The following is a 27,845-nucleotide window of genomic DNA, read 5'->3' on the forward strand; positions in this document are numbered from 1 at the left end:
CGTGTTCATATCAAAGACATGTTCATGTTAAAGACATTGGAACATTTGCCCTTTTGTACACTTTTATTTATTTATTTATTTATTGCTATTTTGATCTTTTGAAATCACTCAAGCTTTTTAAAATTGATAATTGCATAAGTTGCACACCATCCCATCCCAAGGTTAGGTAGATATGGGTTGAAAAATGAAAGGTCTATCGTTAGACGAGGCTCAAAACGGTTTTTTAAAAAAGGATTGCATATTTGAAGGGTGAAAGGTGATATGATGTGGCCACAAGGGGTGCCTCAAATCATTGGTATACCTAGTGCTTAATTCGACATGGATTTTTTTTTTTTAATGCAATATAATGAAATGATCATATGCAAGGAAATAAATGCTCATTTTATTTAAAAAGTAAAGGGTAAAAATCAAACTCTAAGAAATAAATTCAAGGAGGATGAAGGGTGCCTATGCTAGACTTATTGGGGAAAGGGTTTGAAAAAAAAAAAGAAGAAAGCATGAAATCTTGGTGAGAAGCTTGCCTTGTGCATTTGTTTCATCATTACCCTCAATTTTTTTGTTTGTCAATCACATGACTCAAACTCGATTCAACATGCATGGATGGAAGAAGGTAGGAAGAATGAAGATTGTGATATGGAGAAAGCATGTAGATGGGGAGATATGAAAATAATTAGGAATAGAATGTACCCCCAACTCAAATGACGGAAAAAACTGACTCATGCATGAACCTAAGACATGGTCATGGTAATATATACTCAAAGTGTGTGCTAAGACTAGTAAGTGTAGGTGACATGTTAAGACTTGTATCATGACCATGTGACTAGACTATGTGACTAGACTTGAACAAAGACTAAGTTAAGACTTCATGTATATGCATTAAACTGGAAAGGCTGTGGTATTTTAGTCATAACGTTTTATCTGTGACTCTGATTGGGATGAAATTAATGCCAAATTAAAGATAAAACTCGGGGCTACAGATCCATAGGTTGTACGACTCTTAGTTCTTCCTAGAACTTCGTATATGACCAAAACAAGTTGACGCTTGTGCAGTATACGAGAATAAAAATCCGGGTTGACTTAAAGGGACTATGACTCGATTTTAAGTTTATTTATTAGCTTTAATTAATTAATTAAGAAAAATCCTTTAGTCATTAATTAGTTTATTAAGACTTATTTACAAACAGAAGTCAAACCAAACGGTTAGTTTAGTCACATAATAAGTATGCACAAGTAAGAGATGCACAAGTAGCCAAGTAGTCACAACATGATGCAATGAGTTTGCAACCTAACTATGGCTCTAGTTCTCTAAAGTTCGGGATATGGGTTAGTCTAAGAGGGTCCATGGTTAATTGTCCAGATGCAAGGTGCAGAAGCCTAACCGTGAAGGGTTGGCGAGAGTGGATGGGACACCGCGAGTTAAAAACTCGCTTCCATGGTTTGGTGAATTCAACATTCTCGGATGTACCCTTTGTTGCACAGAGCGTTCAATCAGGTAGATGGAGCATGAATTCCTTGAGGGTTATGTCCATATGTAGAACACATATGAGTTTCAGAAAAATGAGAAAAACTCAATCAGGAAGTAGGATCGAGCAAACAGTGCTAAAAACTGGTCAAAATTAGAACGCATATTTCTGGCTCTGTATTGGAAGAACTTAGCGCCAGCAAACAGAGGCCGACGCCACAATTTGGCTTTAGCACCTGGCGTCGCCAGGCGCTAAAGTCAAATAAGTGGCGCTAGACTCTATTTCCTGACGCTAGTTCCTACATGCCTCAGCAGCTTTCTGTGCTCGATAAAATTTTCTAGTTTCGCGCAGCATTATTTCGGTCCTAGTTGTGAAAGATATTACTTAAATTTCCTACGTGTAAAAATCCTATGTTTTAACTCATTACGGATGGTCTTTCCAATGAGATCTTTTTTATGCATATGACAATAATGTTAATCAAAATTACGCACATGAAATACTTAGAACTTTTCGAGTCTCATTCACTCATTCTAAATCATTGCCGAAATAAATTTCAGGAATTAAAATAGAAATCCTCCCTAGTGGAGTCGCCAAAAACTATAGGGAATATTTCAAGCATTATCTCTAGCTTGAACCCCTTTGTGATCATACACTAAAGTACGGTGGCGTCCAAAGGGAAAGAAGATAGAGCAAAAGAGTCGCCAACAAGTTTTAGGAACTTGTAAACCGTTCACGAGGTGAAAGTTACACCCCTTAACGATCCAAGAGATCGTCAACTCCAATAGGTCTTGAACCATGACTGGTAATTCGAAGATGAAGGTACAAATCCAACCTAAAAGAGATTGAATCTGCCCTAATAATAGGCCTCTACTTTATTCTGATCGTATTCATGTGCGCTTTCTGACTAACATACGTTCATGTATATGCATTAAACATGACAGGCTGTGGTATTTTAGTCATAACTTTTGATCTGTGACTCTAATTGGGGTGAAACCAACGCCAAATTAAAGATAAAACTCGGGACTACAGATTCATATGTTTTATGCTCGTAGTTCTTCCTAGAACTCCGTCTATGACCAAAACAAGTTGATATTTGTGCAGTATAAGGGAATAAAAATCCGGGTTGACTTAAAGGAACTATGACTCGATTTTAGGTATATTTTTAGCTCTAATTAATTAATTAATTAATTAAACAAAGTCCTTTAGTCATTATTTAGTTTATTTAGACCTAATCACAAGTCAAACAAATGGTTAGGAAAAACACATGGAGTATGCACAAGCAAAGAATGCACAAGTAGTCAAGTAGTCACAATATGATGCAATGAGTTTGCAACCTAACCATGGCTCTAGTTCTCTAAAGTTCGGGATATGGTTTAATCAAAGAGGGTCCATGGTTACTTGTCCGGATGCACCGCGCGAAAGCTTTACCTTTTGAAGGATTGGCGTGAGTGGATGGGACACCGCGAGTTAAAAACTCGCTTTCATGGTTTGGTGAATTCAACATTCTCGGATGTATCCTTTGTTGCACAGAGCATTCAATCAGGTAGATGGAGCATGAATTCCCAGTGGGTTATGTCCATTTGTAGAACACATATGGGTTTCAGAAAAGTGAGAAAAACTGAATCAGGAATTAGGATCAAGCAAACAGTGCTAAAAACTGGTCAAAATTAGAACGCATATTTCTGGCTCGGTATTGGAAGAACTTGGCGCCAGTAAATAGAGGTCGGCGCCGCGATTTGGCTCTGGCGCTTAGCGCCAGGAGTGGAGCCTGGCACTAGAGTCAAATCCTCGGCGCTAGACTCTGTTTTCTGACGCTAGTTCCTTCATGCCTCAGCAGCTTTCTGTGCTCGATAAAATTTTCCAGTTTCGCGCAGCATTATTTCGATCCTAGTTGTGAAAGATATTCCTCAAATTTCCTACGTGTAAAAAAAATCCTATGTTTTTAACTCATTACGGATGGACTTTCCAATGAGATCTTTTTTATGCATATGACAATAATGTAATCAAAATTACGCACATGAAATACTTAGAACTTTTCGAGTTTCATCCACTCATTCTAAATCATTGCCGAAATAAATTTCAGGAGTTAAAATAGAAATCCTCCCCAGTGAAGTCGCCAAAAAACTGTAGGGAATATTTCAAGCATTATCCCGAAATTGAACCCCCATTGTGATCATACACATAAGCATGGTAGCGTCCAAAGGAAAAGAAGATAGAGCAAAAGAGTCGTCAACAAGTTTTAAGAACTTGTAAACTGTTCACAGGGTGAAGGTTACACCCCTTAACGATCTATGATATCGTTAACTCCAATAGGTTTGGAACCATGACTGGTAGTTCGGGGATGAAGGTACAAATCCAACCTAAAAGAGATTGAACCTGCCTTAATAATAGGCCTTTACTTTATTCTGATCGTATTCATGTGCGCTTTCTGACTAACATGCAATCAATAGGTTTAGCCCTAAACCTGTTTAATCTGTGTTGGTTGAATATTAATGCACAAATAAAACTATTATTGGCGATCACTTGAATTAAAATCATATTAACTCCAAACAAGATTATTAATTATCTTATTAAGCGTGATTACAAGTACCAATTCCCTTTAAACATGCATTAAAGGTGTGATCAAGCAACAACAATAAAAATCATCAAACAACACAATAATCATAATAATAATAAAACAATAATAATTATGATAATCATGTTAAAGCATAATAATAGCAAGATCCTAGACTTGATACTAACAAGATTAATAATAAACCCTAGCATGTCACTAAGCAATAAAAATCAAAGCTTTAGCCCTAACATGATATTAACATGAACATTAGGAAGAGAATAAGAAGCATTGCAGGAATCACAATTGTCATATTTGATATTATAACCTTTTCCCTAAACATGATACTAGGAAGATCAAATGCCCTAACATGACACTAGGAATCATAATAACAATCTAGACATGATTTCTATATCATAATAATAATGCAAACAATTAAAGCACTTACTTGGATGCCTCGTACCTCTTTCTAATAACAAAATACACACGTTAGTAACTTCAAGGAAAATAATAAAATCAACAATTAAATTAAATAATTGAAATAGAGATTTGGGACCAAACCCTCATAAATTAAAACCTTTCACGTCTAGGGCGAAGGCAACTTCGAACTTGGCTAGGTGTTTCTAGATCTTGTGAATGCAGAATTTTGTTTGCAAAAAGCTAGTTTAGAAAAGAGAGAGAGAGAGAGAGAGTAAGCTTTAGCTTAGAGAGAGAAGAGAATTAGAAAACTAGAGAGTTGATGATCAAAAACGGAGGTTTTAGGAGGCTATTTATAGAGAAAATAAGTCGGATATGATAAAAAACGAATTAGAGTTTCGAAAAGAATAAAACACGACTGCAGCGCAAACCACAGGATCTGGCGCTAGACACCAGACATAGCGCCAGACGCTGGACTCTAGCGCCAGGCGCTGGACTATGGCGTCAGGCGCTGGTCTTGTCGCCAGGCGCTGGAATCCAGTTTTCCACGCGTTTTCTTATTTTGATAAAATTTAACCGTACGAGAGGGCAAAATCGTATATTCCTTAAAAACACTTCTTTTATTCTGATTAAAACTCTAAAAAGTCCACTAAAGTCAATTTATCAATGTTAATTAAATTAGGAATGAAAAGAACATTCTAGAAGAATCTAGAAGACTATAATCAATTCTAATTGCATTAGGAATGATAAATCAATATTAGGCCCTTCTCTAGAGCATTAGGCCGTGTATAAACATCAAACCGGGCCCAGTTTAGTAATTTGGCCACAACTTCCTCATTATTCATCGGAATTGGGCTTATAATATATCGTTGGAAAGCTTTTTTCTACCCGACCCAACTACACCATTATTGGACCCTTTCTATGGACCAAACCTCACTGGATTGGCTATCCGCAACACTAGACTTTCCACACTTTCACTTCATTCGATTATATTTCGACGTGAAAGGTACTCATCACCGGGTTTGGTTTTGGGGAGACACAAATGGGTGTCTATAGGTCCAAACCCTCTGTTAATTATAGCTTTCATGCCTTAGTTTAAGGACGGAACCTCAGGTATTGTATGGACTCCTTGGAGTGCTTAAAGGAAGGAATAGTGAAAGAATGGGGAGGCTAGTGTTTAGGCTAAAGAGGGAGAAGAGAATTATTTTGTGATAAATCTTGTTGATGATTGAAAAAGGGGATATATGACCTCTATTTATAGAGAAAAAGGAAGGGGAAAAAAACAAGATAAGATCCGAATTAAATCGGAATAAAACCTGATAGACTGCAGTTTTTGCGGTATTTGTTTTTATCATATCTTTTGATCCAGAAATTGGAATAAAATGAATAAGATATCGTTGGAAAGATATTGAAGTCTACTTTCTAACCCAATTAGAATCAGATTAAAATAGTTTGTAGAATAAAATTTATGGTCTAAATAGTGAAACGGTGTCAGTTTTTGATAGAGTTTGATATTTCATTCATATCTTTTCCGTTATAGCTCGGAATTGATATTATAATATATCATTGGCAATATAATTTCAAGGGATATCCAACCATCTAAGATTTGGATAAAAACTGCGAGGCACGAAAATAATATCTGTCTATCTTTGAACGTCTTTCAATTCGAATAGAATTAGGACTTTCAAACAAAGCAGTTTTATTCAATTTCAAACTATTTAATCTTATCTTTTCAAAAAGGATAATTAAGATCTTTTAGAAAATTATAGAAGCTTATAATTAATCCTAATTGGTTTAGGGATGGGATTAAATATTTTGGACCCTCCACATGATCATTGGGTCGTAGGTAAGGTGGGCTTAGGTTCGGTTTGGGCTCAACTTAGTATTTTGGCCATAACTTATTCGTTATAACTTGGATTTGGGCTTACAATATATCGGTTGAAAGCTCTTTTAAATCCCCATCCAATTATTCAATCATTGGACCCAGATTATGGACCAAAATAAATTGGACTAAATGATTTTATATAAAGGACACGAAATGAATGATTTTAAAGGACACGAAACGAATTATTTTGGGTTTAAAGGCATGAAAAGAGGAAAATAAGTGACGGTTTGGGGAAATGGGCTAGGAATTGGTTTGTTTATGAAATGTATATATGGATTTTAGCAATCCAAAGATTAAATACTCAAGCCGACCAATAATGGCGGTGAAAGGTTGTTCATCATCGGGTTTGGTTTTGGGGAGATCGACATTTTAGGTGTCTACAGCCCCCATCCCCCTTCTCTCTCCTCTTGACTCAAGATCTCAATAAATTCACCAAATATCACACCTGGAAGAGTATTATTCGCCTTAAATCTTCGCAACATTGTCCATGTAAGGTGTTTATTCTCTTGCTCTCGCCAACCATATACTCCAACATTGCGCCACTTCAGATTATCTTCAAGATCACAAAAATGTCAACAATGAAGTGATGTATCGAAAAGGAACTCTCCTATACATTAATGCCTATCCACCAAAATCCCATGCCAACATGAATTACTATAGTTACTCACATAAATACCATATGTAAATTCACACCTATTTCAAACTCTAGTCATCTTATCCTCATCAATTATTGTTTCCATTAAGAGGACAATATTTGACTTCTCTCTCCAACACCACTCTCGAAGAGCTTTAACTGTCCAAGGGTTGTCAAGCCCTTGACAGTTCCAACTTAGATTTTTCATTGCTATTCGAGGGGTTAGATCACACCACACCCCTCTGCTTGATTTACCCCGTCTCCAGCAACTGAGCTCACTATTATTTTTAATTTTTTGGATTTTTCTTCCCCACACACCCCTTATATTCCCTGCTCCCACACCCATCAGACCCCCTTTTTGCTTCAACACCCGTAATATTCTGTCCTCTTAACTCCCCCATTATAACGTCCCCTTCCTTTATTTTTTCAATTCTTCTCCAACTCGTTTTCACAGTATTACAAGTGTTTGGCCTTGTATTCACTAGACCATCCCCGTTTTCCTCACTAGCATCCCTCATCCCAATCACATCTTGCACTACAATTTCATACTCTTTCCATCCCCATGGTTCACCTTACCCACTCCCTCATCATCAGTCAAAGTTTCCATGGGCACATTCCCCATCATAGTCTCAACATCACCATCAGCATTCACCCTCCTTTGTTGCAACACAAGTTGCTGGGTATTTGCATATGTCATAGGCTTTAATCGAGCTTCTATTCGACAAGGGCTGGTATCACCACCATCCAGCTGTGGAGCAGCAAATTTGAGCTTCCTCGCTACCCCCACGGGCCCCAATTTAAAAGCATCAGGGTCATTATATGAAACATTACGACCACCCTTACTCAAGCATGTCCTATTAAAGAACTTTTTGTCCAATTCTCCAGCAGCCAATGCTGATTGCGTGAGTTTAGGAGTTTTAAAGGAGATACTCTCATCCACGGGACGTATTGATAAATAATCTCCGACTTTGTATCTCCCTCTATCTCCTTAGCTTCTTCTCGCACTCCTTATAAGTGTGGTCTAAGAGGTCATACAAGTATCAACAATCAGCGAGCCTTTAGAACTTAATGTTAATCCATTTTGGTTTCGAGTCACCAGTCGCCATGAAAAGCCCTCTCCTTAACGACTTATGGACATCAATCATTACCTTGATTCGAACAAACTTCCCCATGCCTAAAGGGTCATTATCATCTAATTCAATGAATCCCCCTAAGCAGTCACTATAGGGAATAATTTCAAGCATCCCACACTTAAGCCCCACTGTAATCATACACTTAAGTATGGTGGCGTCCAAAAGGAAGGAAGCTAGAGCAAAAAAGTCGCCAATATGTTTCAGGAACATGTAAACCGTTCACAGGGTGAAGGTTATTACACCCCTTCACGATGAACCGGTGACACATGTCTTGGTTCATTAGACCGCCATTTTTTAAGGCCATTTTTGCCACCGAATTGGACTGACCGGTGGCAATTAGGGGGTGCCTTTTTTATTTTTTCTACTAGTGTTACACCTCTTCACGATTCATGAGATCGCTAACTCCATAGTGGTCTGGAACCATGACTGGATATCAAGGGATGAAGGTACAAGTCCAACCTAAAAGAGATTAAACCTGCCCTAAATAGGCATCTACTTTATTCTTCTCGTATTCATGTGCTCTTTTTGACTAATATACAAACAATATATTAATCCTAAACCTGTTTAATATATGTTATTTGAATATTAATGCACAAACAAATCTATTATTGGCGATCACTTGAATTAAAATCACATTAGCCTAAAATTAAATTATTAATTTTCTTATTAAGCGTGATTACAAGTACTAATTTCCTTTAAACCTGCAAGAGAGGGCGTGATCAAGCAAAAACAATATTATTAAGCAACATAATAATATTGTTACAACAAATCATCATCATTAAAATAATCTCAATTTCATGAAATCATAATAATATTAGCAAGATCCTAGACATGATACTAACATGATTAGTAATCAAACCCTAGCATGTTACTAAACATTAAAGATCAAAGATTTATCCCTAACATGATACTAACATGATAGAAGAAGATAGGAAGCAACCTAAGCATGATACTAGAAAGCAATAAATAACATCCTAACATGATACTAGGAATTAAAATAATCAAAGGAACATGATTTCTATATCAAAATAATAATTAAGAAGTAATCTAATTACTTACTTTAATGCGTCGTATCTCTTTCTATAAAAACAATACACATGTTAGTAACTTCAAGGGAAATATTAAATCAAACAATTAATCTAAATAATTGAAATAGGGATTTGGGACAAAACCCTCTGAAATTATCAACCTTTCCCGTCTAGGGCGAAGGCAACTTCGAGTTTGGCTAGGTGTGTCTAGAACTCGTGAATGCAGTGTTGTGTTTGTAAAAAGGCTAGGCTTAGAAAGAAGGAGAAGGAATAAGATGTCGCTTAAGAAAGAGAATAGAATAGAAAGATGATTGTTGATGATTTGAAAACGAGGAATAAGGACTCTATTTATAGAGAAAATAATCTCGAAATGATCAGAAAATGATCGAATTCTATTTGGAGTAAAACTACTTCCATCGTGGCGCGATGACTTCATCGCACTGTCGTTTCACGATGGTGAACACGTTAATTTAAAACTTTACATAGTCCATATTCTAATTAAATTAGAGTAATTAACATCCGTACTTATCCTTTAAGAATCAGATTTAATCTTTTAAAACACCTGTTTTATTGCAATTAAAATTCTTTATTTTTTAAAAGATATAATTATAATCCTAATCCCACTAGAATTTAAGAGAACCTTCTAGATTATTCTAGAAGATTAAAGTCAATCCTAATAATTTTAGGAATGATAATTAATGGGCTCTCCACTTGATCATTGGGCTGTATTTAAAACTCATATCAGTCCTAATTTAGTATTTTGGTCATAACTTCCTCATTATTCATCAAAATTGCGCTTATAATATATCGTTGGAAAGCTCTTTTCGAGCCCAATCCAACTACACTATTTTTGGACCCTTTTCATGGACCAAACTAAAATGTAATAGATATTTTCCATAAATAGAGTACAAAAAGAAGGAAATTTTGTCAATAACTACCAATTAAATCACGTGTTTTGAAAACAACTACCTATTAAAAAAGTTTTTTAAAAGAACTACCATAAGTTGTAAAAAGTTTAAGTAGCACTACCACTCTAACAATTTTAACTAGAATCTCTGGTATTTGAGTCTCATTTTTTATCACTTTTTACCTTTATGAAGGGTAATTTAGTCAATTTAGATGATGATTTTATGAGGTAAAGGTAAAAAGTGGAACCTACATGCCAAATATTCTACTTGGAATTATCAGAGTGGTAGTGTTACTTAAACTTTTTACAACTTTGTGGTAGTTCTTTTAAAAAAAAAAATTTAATAGATAGTTGTTTTCAAAATACGCGCTTTAATTGGTAGTTCTTGACAAAATTTCCCAAAAAGAAATATTTTCAAAAACAGAAAGAAGTATTTTTATTAAAACGACCGCGCCACAAGACTTTTCACATTTCACCTCGTTCGATGATTAATGACGTGAAAGATATTCATAACTGGGTTTGGTTTTTGGGGAGACACAATCAGGTGTCTACAATCACCAGTTTCCTTAGTAACTATATAGCTTTGCTTATCAAAAGGAACATCAATGAGTCGCACCCACATTGAGGTTCAATTGATTGTAATTGCTGAAGGTCGTTCGTCACCTTTTTGTTTTCTCCAAGGAGTAACAATTTTCCATCGAAAAGCCATGGGATCCCTTCAATGATTTTATTTTTGTCTTCCTCGTTAGAGAGTTAGAAGATAAAAACATTAGTATCAATCATCTTAACCACGATATTGTCATTCATTCTCCACACATTTATCAAGGTTCTCTTTATAGCCTCAACATTGTAGGGTTTCATCATACACAGTCTTTTAATAAGCGTCGATCGAATTTGATTTGGAGGATCATCGCTAGAATTATCTTACGCATTCACCTCAATTACAACATTCTCCTCATCAATTAATTTTTATTTCTCCCAATCCTTGATGATATCCTCTGCCATTGTTGTTGTAAAGCAACAACCGGATTGAAAAAACAGGGGATTAATTGACAACAATGGTGAAAGTTGCAAAGAATAACCACGAAAATCACAATAAAAAGCCACGAACACCAAACCCTATGCAAGAACAGATAACCCTAGTCCAGGGACTTTTTTTTCATGCCCTATTCTCTTCACTTTATAGACTATATATATCTTATGATATTTCCATCCGGTTTGACAATCATATTCCATATACACCATTCTGAATATCTTTTGTACATATACTTTATATTTGGTAAAATTATTATCAAGAATATTTAACAACCATGCATTGTACGAGATTTTAACCTTGTTTGGAGTAAAAGTGATGACAGTATTTTTAAAGAAACATGGAACCAGGTGAGTTGTGCCCAAGTAATCACCTTGAAATATTTATCAAGAGGTAAATATGTAATCTCACATAAAAATTGAAGGATAAATGGCTAATTTGCTATTTACTTAAGTTAACCTTATGTAACATGAATTAAATGGTGTTACTCTCTTTGGATGGTTAAAGTAAACTAACATTTGGATGTCTGCCTCTTGTCTATTGCTTCTTATTGTTATTAATCCATCCTCCTAAACTGTGACGACCCACCTCCCACAAAAATTGACATATCTAGAAATTTTGAGGAGTGGCAATGTTGAGTTAAGAGAGAAAAATTTGAGGTTAGGGTTTTAATTTATTGGGGGAAAGTGAGATAGGAATTTTCTTTAATAAAATCGATGTCATATGAATGTCCCAAAAAAAATTGAAAAGAAGATGAAGGTAGGGGTCAAACCCTTGATCTCCAAGACTAATGCATGGTAAAAATTTCCACTAAGCTGCACTTCAACATCTAGTATTATTCCTCACAATCATTACTTTTAAATGTGTTTTTCAAAAAAAAAAATTGTGGATTTAATGAACCCATTTGAACCCCTGTATCCGCCCCTACCACAAAACCCCATCTCTACAAAAATCCAACAATTCCTCATAATCCAAATATTGAAATTCCTTCAGAACTCATGAAATCTCAAGATTAGTTTCTTTAACAATGTCCATTCATTTCCCCCAACAAAGTTTAACAATGGAAGGATTTCGACGGCTTCGCCTCCAATTTCTAAGAAACCACTTAGAAAAACGATGAAAATTAATGGAATGGTTATCGCCAATAAGGTAAGGTGTTTATCGTGGGAGAAAAATTAACCTTCTACCATGGAGCTCATTGATGGAGGATGAAGACAAAGCTTCATCAAACGACCAAATTTTGTTAAGGTAAAAATTTTTAACTTAGGTAAAATGGTAGGTGGACAACAAATCAGAAAACACAAATATTGTTACAATATGTTTACAAATATAAGTTATTCTACGTAGAGCTGGGCATAGGTCGTGCAAGCCCCACTAGTACATAATTAACCTTAAGTAACACCCTAAAAGTTTTACACAAAGTGGTAAAAGTGTAATTATAGACAATAGGTAACACTTTAGTGGATGATACATCCACTTGTTACCTATGGTCTTATGTAACAGTTTTGGTAACGTAGGGTAACACTGTTAAAAGTGTTACTATAAAACCTCTTATGTAACACTTTTTTTTATCTTTAGTATCATTTTTAAAGTGTTACAATTTATTTCTTATGTAACACTTACTTATTTTTAGTAACATTTTTCAATGATAAAGTATCACTTTATTTGACATTATGTATCACTTTTCAAACTAATGTAATATTTTGTTGATTATTAGGTAACATTTTTAAATCATGGTTTGACATATAGTATCACTTTATTCGACATTATGTATCACTTTTTACAAAATAATGTAACAATTTATAAATCAATTGGTAACATTTATAATAATAATAATAATAATAATAATAATAATAATAATAATAATAATAATAATAATAATAATAATAATAATAATAATAATAATAATAACATTTACTTAATTTTTTTTTAAATATAATAAAAAAAATTATATATACATATAACAATTACTAGTATAAAAAAATTTTGGATTGAAATACTTTCATAATTCTTACAAAAAAAAAAAAAAATCCATTAACACCAATTTTAATGTTTGGCCAAAAAATATAATAATCCAAACACTAAGAAATTAAATTAAGTTCAATCTCTAGCTTGGAAACAAAAAAGTTCCAAATTCACAAAAGTCAGTCATAATAGTAAAGAGCGTTAATAACAACTTATAACAACAGCTAGCAGAATAGGAGTAATAGAATCTGCTAGCAGCAGTGTTTTGCACCAACCAGCAATAGCACACATGAGTGGCAGCATCCAACAGTAGCAGACAGCAGTTGGAGCAACCTGTAGTAGCAGAGAGTAGTGGCAGCAAACCAAAGAAGCAAAAATAGCAGTAACAGAAAAAATAGCAGCAGTAACAAGAGTAATAGCAAAACAGCTAAAAACAGCATACATCAGACAACAACACCCAAAGTTGGCAGCAACAATAGTAATTGCAAAAAAACAGCAGCAAAACAGCGGTAAAACCAAGTTTTGCAACATCATAAATTCCTATCCCGATTCTTCATCTTGATCCAATTGATCCTATGTGTCAAAGCATCATACATCAAATAACAAGAACAAAAATGAAATAATGCATTAATAAAAGTTAGTGCTTTTTAAAAGATTATATATTAACCATTACCTCATTTAGCTGTTGATGTTCATTAGAGTGTACAATGGGATTATGATATGTAGGTTCTGGATTGGATGACACATTTTCAAGTGATCGCACTACACCAAAAACTAGATTATAGATCGCAAAATATAGGACGGTTACCAAAGATAGGCGTTCTCCAGAAGAATATAGAACGTATTTATATAAGAGGCGTTCTGTATGTAAATACATATGGAACGGTTAGCATAGTTAACCGTTCTCTATTTTTTTACTCTGAAATAATTTTTAAAAATAATTATTTATTACAGATAATATAGAACGGTCATCTTGACAACCGTTTTGTATTGTATTAATTAATTGTTTTTTTTTTAATTATTAGGAGGAAAAAATATAAATAGTAATAATTTGCCCAAATTAATAAAGGCGGCTTAAAGGAATTGAAAGCGCACTCCTTAATATCACTTTCACGTTCTTTTGTCACTTTCACTTCACTAAACCTTAAAAAAAATTCAAAGTACTGCTTGTTTATTGCTTCAATTCGTGAAACCTCCACCGATGTAATAACCTTCAGCCGCTGACTCACCGCTCCACCGCCGCACCACCGCTCCACCGCCGCACAACTTCTGAGCACTGCACCACTCCGATGAGGTAGGTTCGATTCTTCTTGTTATAGAGTAATTGAATTTTGATTATTTATCAATTGAACTGCATGAATCATTCGAAATGTGAAGGAAACATAATTAAATTCATAGTTTTCATCTATTAAATTAATTTGCAATTTGAATTTTAGGTCATTGAAAAAAAACTTCAAAGTTCTAGTTTTAGGGTTAAATTCAATCAATTGTTTGTATGCAAATATTTCAGTTGAATTACAGTAAGTTCAATCAATTACCCTTAATTTTGTCAAATTTACATTAATTTCAATAGTAATAAAAATAATTTTAGCTAAATTCATCTTACCTATGTTTTTGAGTGCGTTGGATACAATGTGTTGTTTCAGCAGTCTATATAATTAGGTGATGATCTACTGCTGTCTTGTACTGGGGTAGGAGAGGTGATGTTGATTCGAAATTCGGAATTGTATATATCCTAATTGAAATTTGGTAAAATTTTAATTTGATGTTATGATTGCTGAGAAGGTTGAATGTCATTTTTGTGATAATTATGCCATTATTTTGCTATTGATTAGTTGCTGATTAGTGAATATCATTTATTTAGAGTGAAGTAATTAGCTTAGTAGGGATGAAATTTATACCTCTGTGTCCTAGTATGTTGATTTCGATGAAGTGCTTCCTGTTTAGTTTGATCCTTGATGTAATTTAGATTTTATGCTGATAACCCCCAAGCCTAATTATTAATTGTTTTACATTACTGGGGATAGGTGCTCTTTTTTCTACGAAGAAACATTCAAGAACAAAGGATCTGTCGGTAAGTTGCTTGATAAGTTTATATCATTAGAATTGACACTGAAATATGTCCGTGTCATTTGACATTGGATTTGAGCTGGAATTTTATTAAGTCATACCATTTTCTTGGCAGACAGAAGATTTCTGGTTTACTGCCCCAAAGAAAGGAATTATGGTGTTTGCTTTGCCAGGAGAGCTTGGATTAACAGAGTTGTGTGGTGACTTAGCTTTAAAGTCCTCTTTCATGATCGACAAGGAGATTTCTATTTGTACGGAACCTTACTATGTCTAAACCCTTATATTATGTGCTCTTTATTGGTGCCATTATTTATAATTTACGTGTGTCTGACAGTTGGCTAAACACGACAATGATATAAAATAGGAAGATCTTAAACACTAGTGATATGGATGGATTTGACAAGGTAAGCACCGAACTTTCAGAGGTGGTTTAATTTACTTGTAAGCACCACATTTTTATTGAACACTTATTCGAAAAGTCTGATTTGTTCTGTTTGCGAATTACCTGGATTTCTTAGTTATTGTTTTTTGTTTTCAGTTTTCAGTGATTTTGAAAACTTTAAAAATATGATATCTATAAAAGTAGTTTCTATTTTATTGTTAGTTTTCGAATTTAACATTTTACAGAGTAATAGAATTAATAGAAGTGTAGCTAATCTGAAGTTCTTTATGCAACTGATATCATGACTTGGAGATTCTCAAAATCAATACTTTTAGTGGTACCGATTGGTCCTTTAGCTGACAAATTATGTCCTTTTTTAAATGCTGATTTTATGTATTTTTTGAACTTGTACAACGGAAGCTGCCTTCCCCTGGTTTCCAAGTTGAGGTTGTTCTTGTAGACTATGATGGCACTCCTCCATCTCCTACACCTCAGCCTGAACCTGTGGTCCAGAAGCCCAATGACCAGACTGGCCCCCCTTGTGAACAAGTAAATGAGGTCTCGTCTGCTCCAGAAGCTAGCAAAGATCCTCAAGGTCAAGCTCAGAGTGAACAACAACACAAAGATGATGTGTTTTCAGCTGACGAGGCCGATGGATCAGGCTCATCAAGGAGTAAAAAGGCTCAAGCAGCTTCTTCAGCAGATACAAAAAAGTCAACTGCTGCCTCTCCTGCTGAAACTAAGTCCGCTTCAGATAAGTGCGTCAATCTCTCTGTGGCTTTGTGCCTTAATAAAGGCCATACACCAGGGTTTCTTTCTATATTCTCAAGACCATGCTATTTATATTTAATTAGATGAATTTATTGTTTATTATTAACTAATATGTATGTATTTTACATTGTTTTGTAGTATTTTAAGCAAGTTCCTCATACATATTCTCAACAAATGATTGACGAGCTTAGGGAAAGGTGGATTTCATATGGTAACCGGATACCATCAACCAAATGACAACGACGATGATTTATGTGAATTGTAGATCAATATATGGTATTGGTATATTTTGGGGCATCAATTTTTTTTTTGTAAATCAACATTAACTAGAAAGGTTTTTGATATTTAACTCACATATTTGTTTGTATAGAAAAAATTTTGTATGAATGATTCAATTTAATTGTGATGGGATGTTTTAAATTATATTTATGAAGTATATTTTGATGGTTTTTGTCGTATGTGGAAATATTTTTGTTAATTTTATTATATAGAAAGTTATATTGCACGTATAGTACAGGATCATGGATTTATTTTACAAAGGAAATGTAAAGATTTTCTTACAGGATATACTCCGTATAAATTTACAAGATATAAAACAGGAATACAGGTCTAAAATGAAATACAAAAATAATTCAGATTATTAAAATACAAGAATAATACGGTATAGAATACGTAGAGGGGTAATTCGAATTATTAAATATGTATGGCTGGATTTAAAAAAAAAAAAAAACATTAGAGAACTGTTATCTGACTTAACCGTTCTCTATTGTAATGCAATATAGAACGGTTAAGTGGACTAAACAGTTCTTTATTCCTTTTTTAGTGTACGAATTTAAGAAGGGAAAAGAGAACGGTTGTGACTAACAAGCGTTCTCTATTTGTTATTATATAAAACGCCTAAACAACCCGTTCTCTATACTTTATACATCGCTTAGCAGAAGAACGCCCCTAAGGCGATCTATAAAGCCTATTCTAACAGTTCTCTAAGGCCTTTTTTGTAGTAGTGTCGAGTCAAAGTATCCAACACTTCAGGATCAATTTGCTTGAGCGTCTTCATTAATTCTGCTATAGTTGCTTTCACAATTTGGTCTTTATAGGGCGGGAATTATTGGTTTGTTGCTCTTTCCCCTTAGTGAACATATCCTCGGTTGCTTTTTTCTATGGCCAAAGTTATTTTGTTTATTCATTACTTCATAGTATGCAAAGTCTCCATCAATTTCACTTTGAATTTGTACCTCCTCCATCTTGTCCTATAATGGATATATAACAAATAAACAACTAATTTGAGACAAATAATCATATTCAAAAAAATATGGAGACAACAAGACGTACAATGTTACTTTGGGTGGGCTCACAAGATGTTTTAATTTGTATTTTTTGTCTGCTGTTCTTTCACTACAAGAAAACAGTTAAATAATGATGGAAAAATTCCGTCGGAAACACCTTGTTTTCCGTCGGAAACAGGCTTTCCGTCGGAACGGGTTGTCACAATATGGTTCGTAGGAAAAAACAGCTTTTTCCGACAAAAATTCCGTCGAAAACACTATTCCGACGAAATTCAGTCCGTCGGAAGATATTTCTAAGGCTGGGAAAATCCGTCGGAAATTTCCGATGGACTTTAATCCGCCGGAAATTTTCGACGAAAATTTCGTCGCAAATTTGTTAAAAAAAAAATCCTACCCACCACCGCACCACCATCCACCACCCCACACCACCAGCCCTCCTGACCCAAACACCAGACCACACAAGTTCCCCTTACCCACACCACCACTCACTACCCAACCACCAAAACCTCCACCAGAACCCCTACACACCTCCTAGCCAGATCCATCCCCTAACCACCCCACCACCCACCAAAAACCACCACCGCCAACGACAACAAACAATCACAACCCAAAAATAGCAAAAAAAAAATAAAGAAACAATTAAAATCTCAACCTTAAACCCAAAACCCGAACTCCAGAACCCACCACCCAACACAACCATGTAATTTTAAAAACTGATAAAACAGCATAAAAAAATAAATAAAAAAGAGAGAGAGAGAGATAATACCTCAATTCGACCACACAAAACCTTGAAATTGGGTTTAGGAGGCCAAATTCGACCATGAAAACTCTAGATCTAGAGTTTTCATGGTCGAATTTGACCTGAAAACCTTTGATTCCATCATGAGAAGAGAGAGAAAGGGCGAAACTCGATCTAATCGAAATTGTTGTTGATGTCGGCGGTGGTGGGGTTGTTGTTGATGTCAAAGTTGTCTGTGTTGGGGTTGTTGTTGTTGTTGATGTTGGCGGTGGTGGGGTTGTTGTTGATGTCGATGTTTTGGTGGGAGATGTGAGGTGGTTGGAACAGGGGAATGAGAATTAAAGAAAGAGAAGATGAAAGAGAAGAGAGGAAGACAAGAAGAACGACAGAGGGGAAGGAGGAGAGGAGAGAGAAAGAGAGGGGATAGGAAAGAGGAGAGAGAAGAGAGAAGAAGAAAGACAGAGAAATGGAGAAGGGGAAAGAGAGAGAAGCGGCGGGTAGGCTTTTAGGGTTTTTTTAAAAATGTTTTTTTTCTTATGTTTAGAAAAAAATTGTATTTCGTCAGAAATCCGTCAGAAAAGGTAATTTCCGACGGAATATTTATCCGTCGGAAAACACATATTTTCCGACGGATTTTTATTCCGTCAAAAATTTCCGACAGATTAAAAATCTGTCGGAAATTTTGACGTTTCCAACGGATTTATGTGTCCGTCGGAACCAGTCCGTCGTTATTTGCCTGTTTTCTAGTAGTGTTTTACAACTTTCTTTGTACATGAGTGCTAAGGATGGTGGGTTGTTTTCAACATCTAGTTGTTGTTAGAATATAAGGCACTTCCAAATAAGAATTGAATGAATATTGTTTACATGATCATATCGAGAACGATAAAGAAGGAAGAATGGTTTGAAAACATACCAATTTATGTTGTTTCCTTGCGAAAGTTATAGGACCCATAGTGTGCCTATCTTTTTTATCTTTACTTATTTCCCTTTTCATTTTACTGTCTTCCTGCATGCATGCATAACACACGGTTCATAGCTTAACCCATTTCATTTTGAGAGGGAAATAAGCAATTGTAATACAAATGGAAACAAACAACATAACTTTACCTAGACTGGTTCCAAATTCCAAAATTCTAGCCACTCTTTGAAATGTGATTCCAGAATTGTATTGGGTGGATTTGCCAACCTATCATCATCATTGTCGTACGGAGTAAAGTGTGTGGCCTTTACACTACATTTATATCTACGCCAAAGTCTTCCCACGGATGACAAAACACAATCTTTACCTTTTTCTGGGATAATGTATTTCTTCTGCATTAAGTAAAATATTAGTCAAGAAAATTAGGGATCAATAAATTACGTCAGCTAAAACACAAGAACAATAAATGCAAGTTTTTGAATTTGTAAATAAAAGGTGCGCACCTTCACATAACTCCAAATTTGTTCCTTGTATGGCACATAATGACAACTAATCTTATCCAACGGCGCTAGAGAAGAATTACAAGCTAAAGTCCCTAAGAATCTTGTAAATATATTTACAATCTTATCATCGGGACCTATAGGCTTTCCCATTTCATTAAGAACAATAGGCTTATGCATTTCTAATGTCCATTCATGGACATCTTTACACATAGTTGGTCCTCTAGTTCACTTACTTTTCGGAAGTGCTGTATAAACATTAACTCAAATAAGTCATTAAAATCACATATGGCTCTTAACATATCTATCTTGAAATATTTAGAATGGAATGATAGTGATCATTACCTATTTTTTCAGTTTCGTGCTCTTCATTCATTAGTGGTTCATCTTGCATTCCTAGCTCCTCAGGGGTAAGAGTACTCAAATCATCACTAATCTCATCTTTTTCATATACATAATGTTCCAAATTGCGTTCATTTGAACCCATATGATTCTCATAATCTTCTTGTAAGTCATGTCCAAATCTTTGTGGTTGTGAAAAACTTTGTGCTTGTGATCTCCCTAAATGCACTTGTGAACTAGCCATGTTAATAGGTCGTAGTTGTCGTCATAGTAATAAATCACTTTGTTTTGCTCTCCACTCTTTTTCTAGCAACTGTATTTGCATTTGCCTATCAGCACTGAGTGAACCAGAAGCAACCACTGTCTTACTCTGCCCTGTCTTAAATTGGACACCATTTCCAATCTCAACCTCTTTCTCTTGCTGATTATGGACTGCTGATTTTTTTTGTGCAGTAACATTGTCCAATTGGATTTTTCTTTGCGTTGAATCTCTTCCTTGTAACCCTTAATCTAAGTGTTGTCTCTCGTTGTTTTGAAGATGCATCTTCGTTCTATTAGCCATTGGTACTGAAGAGACACATGTCGTGTCCTTAATGTTTGTGGTTATCTTCCCTCTCAATGCCACAACCTGAAATTAAGTATGTGTGAAAATCATTAAACAAGTATTAAATGATTTTCTAACAATTATAATTCACACAATTAAGTTATAAAAAGAAAAAAAAAACCACCTTTTTTGAACGTGACCTCAAGTTTACAGCATTTTTCCGTATCCCATTTTCATCCTCTTCACTTGAGTGGTTTAGTTCACCCTCTTCATCAGGTGTATACTCGTCAGTATCTTTACTCAATTTCTTCCTTTTTTTGTTTGTTTCGATCCCTTCATCGACTATTTCATTTCATAAGCCATGGATGTAAACCCTAAATCCTTAATTCTGATTCTATTTCGTTCTATAGTTTTTGTCTAAGTTTCTCATATTCTACCATCTAGATCTTGCTTCCTACAAAGGATACACAAGAAAGTCAGTTTAGAGGTTTGTACAATGTCTACAGCAGATATCTGTCAACAAAATTAATGGTAGTAAAACATTAATTATTAACAGAGAATAAAAACAAAAAGCCATGTCATTAAGAAACATGCCAAGCAAATCCCTATCTTACTGGTTGCTTCAGAATTAGAGAAAGGAATTTGAGTTTTAGCCAAATGAGTGAAAAGGGATGAAAGAAGTTAAATAAAGACAATCCCGACCCTTACAAAGTTGTATATCTGATAAGCTGTAAATGGCCAAATCATTAGAGTAGTAGATAAGCAGACAATCCCTTATAGAGTTCTACATCTGATAAGCATTAAATGCCAGTTCTTTTTTCATTGTATATGCTTTACTAATAGCACTATAGTGAAGGAAATGAATTAAGTTCTTATGAGTCAACTAAAACTAAACAGGTGGCCCTTTTCGGATTTCTCTCAATCTTGGTAAAATGGGAAACAATAAATAAAGGATTTAGTTTGACTAAACATGTACTTGATCGTGTAACCTTAGTTCTTAGAATTGAAATAATTGTACACACTTGGTGTGTAGAAAATGGAAGTTATCCATTAAATTTAAGTGTTTTTTGCACCATATACATGTATTCATTCAGTTACCCTTATGATTGTGATCTTTTGTTTCACTGTGTCTTTCTTAAACATTATTTGAAGCTTTTGTAAATGCAAATAGAAGCTGAAATGTTTGAAGCAATATGTTTATTCCACCCCCATCTGGCCATATGGCAATTAAAATGTTAGTGCATTAGAGCAACAAATAAGCAGACAATCCCTTTTATCCCCAAATTTGTTAGGGAGAATATCCTGGTTTCTAAGAAACCAATCTTCTCTCAAAAGATTTACAGAATGTATAAAGATGACATGCAATGAAAGTTACAAATCAATCTTCATGATTAAAGGAGCTACTTAGACCCAAGCTGACAAATTATACCTCCCTCCATTTTACTAGCATGCCCATCCAGAATAAAAAATAAAGTAGAATGAATCTAGTAGAAATATAGCCCATCAGAAGCAATATTACTCCCCATGGTAACATAGAAACTGATACATTTCGGATAACTAGTCAGTCCATTTCCTGCTTATCTGCTGCTCAAATGCACTAACCTAGAGCAACCTCTACAATAGCCTAAACACATATCCTAATATATATATAAACACAAAAATATGAGAGCAAATATGCACAAACATAACTTGAAAAAAGCACTTGAGCATAGAAACAACACAGAAAGAGCATGCATATCACCTAAGTTTGGGGATTTTGACTGTAAGTTGACGTGAACTATAGCTTGCTGAATTGAGCTTCATAATTAAATTATGAGCGGTCCTAGCATATGATGTGTGTATAGGGGTGATATTTATAGTTTAATGGGTAGTTGATCAAAGATTGGTGACTGTTGATGATTGAATAGGGTCAATAGCGGTGAGTTTTGTCTTGTTAGCATTGTTCAGTGACTTGGGGTCATATAAGTTTATACACAATTCTCATGTGACTGTATGTCTTATAGATTATTCATTTAAATTACTTTATATTGGGAAATCTTATCCTAAAAAGTATAGCACTACAAAGTATAGCACTACAAAGATCAGATGATTAAATAACAATGATAAATGGAATTTCTACTGACTATCTTAAGATAATGCTTTTCATATAATCCTAAATCAAAGATCAGATGATGTGTGAGAAAAGGCACTCTTGCTATCACGCAGTTAATGGTAAATATATTAACAAAATGGACATAACTCAGATAAGTTAGCCTAAGTAGACATGATTGTTCAACGGTAGCTTAAATAGACCTATAAGTATATATGCTGCTGTTGAATATGCGAATATGTGATTATTTAATTTTGGACTTAACTAGACTTGTTTGTGGATTGCAAGGTTCAGTCTCTGCTCAGTTGTGTGTGCAGATCAATTGTTTACTAGTGGGATGAGTAATCCTTTTCTGTCGCTTAGATAGATTAAAAATGACTATAATGAATTCAAATTACAATTCAACAAAGCAATTACAACAAATCAAGCATTGTAACAAACAGTTGCTGAGAAACAGGCATTTGCAGAGCAAGGGTGGACATGCAAATGGCTCAGGCTGTTTTGGACCATTTAAGGAAGTTCCTTTGACCCTTGCCTATTAATAAGCTTAGAAAACATATTGTAGTAGCTCATGACATGTATCTATAGACCACTTATTCTAGAAAATATTATAATAACACTGATATGTAGCTGATATACATAAACACAAAAAATATAAGAGCCAATATGCATAAACATAACATGAAAAAGCACTTGAGCATAGAAACAACATAGAAAGAGTGTCTCATATCACCTGAGCAAAGTAAAAGCACCTAAAAGCACCATCTACCCAATCGAATGCTCCTGGCAACGAAGGGTACATTTGAGATTGTTGAATTCACCAAACCATGGAAGCGAGTTTAATTTGCGGGGTCCCATCAACAGGAACCAACCCTTACAAAGGTAAGGCTTCCGCGCGGTACATCCAGACTCATAACCATGGACCTCTTTCACTAACCCATATCCTGAACTTTAGAGAAATAGAGCCATGGTAAGGTTGCAAACTCATTGTATCATATCGTGACTATATGACTACTTATGCATTATTTGCTGTGCATAATATATTTATTTTTCCTAACCGTTTGTTTGACTTATGTATGAGTTAAATAAATAAAATAATGACTAAAAGGACTTTGCTAATTTGATTAATTAATTAATTATAAATGATTAAAGTCTAATAAATTGATCAAACTTGATTTAGTACGACTTTTAGGCTAATCCCTTTAGAGCAAAATACTAGAAACAGTCCCAGGTCGATGTTCCATAACGGCGTAAAGATTTGGACTAGGGCACCACACGCTAGTGTCCGGTGTCAGGCGACGATCTCATCGTCTGGCGTTGGCTGTTAAGGTTTGGCGACGGTACTGCCGTCTGACGATATCATGTAATTTTGCTCGAGTCTTCACGATACGTCAGTCTAATTAATCAGCTAATACAGTTTAATCAGTTTATTAATGGCAGTAATAATGTTAAGTCCTTAATTGAGTCTAGGAACATAGTCCCATGGTCTTACAATAGAGTCAAAGTATGTCACTAACATTCACACTCAATATTAAAGCACACACATAATATGTCACATCTTAACCATGTCTAGAGAGTGTTCTATGCGCGTCTTTTCTGTCATTTTTTTGGGGGGTAAGTCGGATATTAATCCTCCAATTAAACCCTTACTTGGTCTTAAAAAATACACCCCATTTTTTACTTTAAATATCAATAAAGTAAAAAATCAAATTCGAGTCAAGTAATTAAAATAAATAAATGGTTTAATTTACAGCACTTGGTCAAGAAAGGAAGGGCGACTAATCAAAGACAACACTTTCTTTCAGATACTCCTTTTTGACAAACCCATTACTCGGAAAAGGAAAGCTAAGAAGATCATAGCCTCTCAAGAATAATTTAATGAACTCAAGAAGGATGTAGCCAACCTAACTAAATTGATGAAGAACATAACTATTCAAGTTAATGACCCTATAAGGCAACAACAACAAATGAAGTTCATGCAAGAAAGATTAAGCAAGATATCCAATGATTACAGGTTCCAAGGCATTAGCTCGCAAGGGGTCTTAGTGGACAAGGAACTTCTTCCGCAAAAGTTCAATGCCACTGACATCCCTAAGTTCAAGGTTTCAGATAATCCATACTTCCACTTAAGAGCATTTGAGACAATAATGAATATTAAAGGAATAGATAAGAAAATTTTTCATACATTGTTTTCTTTATCACTAGAAACTGTTTGTCAATGCAACAATGATTCTTATCTCTTGACAAGGAGAAAACCTCCACTTGGGATGCCATTGTAAATGCTTTTATTAATAGGTACAAATGCAACATTCAAGTTGAAATTGATCATAAGGAACTCGAGATACTAAAAAAAAAAAAAAGAGAATGAAGGGTTCACTTCTTTCTTTAATAAGTGGAGGGAAACCTCTGCTAAGATGATAGAGGTTCCTACTGAAAAAGAGTCTGTGAGATTTTTCATAAAAAATGTCCAAGAAAAATACTCTAAACATCTTAAATATCAAAACAACTTGAACACCTTTAAGGCCGTCTATGACATTGGAATTAATATTGAAGACGACCTTGCAAAACAAAAAGCTGCTAACACTAACTCCAACAGTGGCTGGAAAGGAAAGAAAAACGACAATCCTTCTTCTTCCAAAACTACCCACTCAAACAATGTTAGCACCTTTAATATGAATGAAGTCCTTGCTATAAACAATCAAGGATAAAAGAAACCATTTAGGAGAAACTTTAATCTTATTGGTATGGGTTATGACACCGCGTTTAACCGTCTTCATGCAAAGGGTCTTATAACTCCTATTAAACCATTTGGGGATCCACCAGCCGAGAAGAGATCGGCTAATTGGAACCCAAATGCACACTGCAAATACCATCAAGGTAGGGGCCATCTCACTGAGAATTACAGGAAGCTTAAATAAGCCGTTCAGGACTTAATAGACAACAATAAACTCTAACTGCCTTCTGCAAGCAAGAAGCCAAGTATCAATAGTGCACCACTTTCTGATTCCTTGGCCATCTCTGATGAGGAAAATTCTGTTGATCCCTTATCTTTGATTAAACCATTCAAAGAAACTTATGCCCTTGAAGAAGAAGAAGAACTATTCTTTGACGCCATGAGTGAACTGTCCCCAATGCAACAACCGCCAAATAAGGAAGATATTTTATCCTTGTATATTCAGTAGAAAAATTTGTAGGCATGAACAGATGATTCTTGAACGCACTGAACAAGAACAAAATAAAAATGTCAACGAAGAGGTAGCACCAACTACAAAGAAACCATTCTCTCTTCAAGTAGTTGAAACAGCCAAAAGGAGTCATAGGTCCTACACTCCAATTGGGACCACATATGAAAACATGTTCAAAATGCTCTCCGAGGGTGGCAAGATTAAACCTCTCAAACTGAGACCATTTGAATCACTAAAGAGGATGGATAGATTCTATTGTCCATATCACCAATAAGGGGGACATACAATAGAACATTGTTTTAAATTTAATGATTTAATTCAGAAACTGATTGATGATAAAAACATAGTCCAAATTCCACAAGAAAAAGATGCTACCATTAATGGAGTTTGGGACAGTAACGATGAGGATGTCTACCTTGAAGATTTTAAAGAGACCCTACTCTCCAAAATATATCTGGTGGATGACTTTTGGGATGAAGAAGATTTATCCATAAATGTCCTCACAAGATCCGGGAGAATGCAACCTCCCATTACTGTGCAAAAACCTATCCCTACTACTCAGCAAGTTCCCATACTTATCATAGAAGACAACGATGTTTTCAAGCAATTAAAGATGACCAAAGATGATAAGAATGTATGGAAACAGCTAGCAACATCCCATCAACATAGGTTGTCAGTAATGAGTGCTTTGGACAAGATAGGAATAGATTCTGAAACCACTCTTAAGGGGTTGGCTAACTTTCTTACGAGTGATCTTCCTAGTCCTATAAATTTAATCACCTTTTCTGACAAGCACATACCTCAAGAGGGTGATAAACATAATAAAACATTAAATCTCACAGTAATTTGCAAGAGAATGAATTTCCCAATGACTCTTGTTTACAATGGATCAGTTATTAATGTATGTCCACTCCGAATTGCGAGGATGTTAGGGATAAAAGATGAAGATTTGTCTCCAGCTACGCAAGGAATAAGAGCCTATGTCAATACTCACCGCCAAGCTCTTGGGACTATTACCATGAATGTAACAACAAGAGTCATAGAACAACCATTAATTTCAAAGTGGTAGACATTAAAGCCTCTTTAAACCTACAGTTGGGATGCCCTTGGCTTCACGACCTAAAGGTCGTCCCTTCATTCCTTCATCAGTAAGTGAAGGATATAGTTGGAGGAATCCCTGTCAAAATTGATGCTTTACTAATGAGGATCAAAGCCCAAAGAATCCCATATTAAACGTGGAGCACGATGAAGATGACGAGGACTTGTGGGGCTTTAACGAAGAGGTCTCCTTGATCAAGGAGGATGAAAGGACCCCTCTTAACTACGACCTCCACTCTAACATGACAGTAAACGCTATCCTTAAGAAACAAGGACACTTTCCTGAAATTACCCTCGGAAAGAAGAAAGGGATAGCAAAACAAATGGGACTACCTGGCCACCCTACATTGGACACTTTAGGACTTGGTTTCGAACTGACTTTGGAAGATCTTAAGCAAGCCCTGAAAATAGCAAATGCACGTAGGAACACTCGTAACCTAAATGGACAATTCATAAAAGAGGGTGAGGATTATCCATGCAATGAATTCCCTGATCCCTTTGTCAAAAATGGGATAAGACAACCTGGGTTCGAAATATTTCTGGATTGCAATTTTATAGATGATGTCCCAACTCCCATCCATAAGGAAAAAGCACCCCCATGCTTTGACTTTAATGTCATGGGATTCCTCTTTGGGTATGAAAGGAATGAGAAAACCCGTATTGAAGACAACTCCTTGCTCATTGAAACAGTATTACAGAATGATAACTTAGATCCTTCCAAACTTATCACTCTGGCCGAGGGTCTAGTTCAAGGATGGCAAAAGACCGTGAAAGTGACTACTCCAAGAGGAAGTTATGAAGATATGCCAAGCTTTAATGGTTCACTTGGTCATATGAAGATCTGAAAGACATTAATAGAGAACTAGCTCAACACACAATTTCATTAATTTCAGGAATGAAACCC

General features: G+C 35.2%; 1 protein-coding gene across 2 annotated transcripts; it reads left to right on the plus strand.

The window, feature by feature from the left end:
* Positions 1-14,104: 14,104 nt before the first annotated feature.
* On the plus strand, positions 14,105-16,697 carry LOC145634903 (phosphatidylinositol 3,4,5-trisphosphate 3-phosphatase and protein-tyrosine-phosphatase PTEN2A-like). 2 transcript variants are annotated; one of them, XM_081686234.1, is made up of 6 exons: positions 14,105-14,310; positions 15,044-15,090; positions 15,202-15,337; positions 15,421-15,490; positions 15,889-16,226; positions 16,378-16,697. In XM_081686234.1, the coding sequence occupies exons 4-6, from the start codon at positions 15,473-15,475 to the stop codon at positions 16,415-16,417; spliced, it is 396 nt and encodes a 131-aa protein (XP_081542360.1). In that variant the 5' UTR covers positions 14,105-14,310; positions 15,044-15,090; positions 15,202-15,337; positions 15,421-15,472; the 3' UTR covers positions 16,418-16,697. The 2 variants fall into 2 exon arrangements, with proteins under 2 accessions (XP_081542360.1, XP_081542358.1); XM_081686232.1 differs by having other exon boundaries at positions 15,889-16,697.
* The last annotated feature ends 11,148 nt before the right edge of the window (positions 16,698-27,845 follow it).

The sequence above is a fragment of the Chenopodium album genome, chromosome 6, assembly GCF_948465745.1.
Source record: "Chenopodium album chromosome 6, dcCheAlbu1.1, whole genome shotgun sequence".
Lineage (NCBI taxonomy): Eukaryota > Viridiplantae > Streptophyta > Magnoliopsida > Caryophyllales > Amaranthaceae > Chenopodium > Chenopodium album.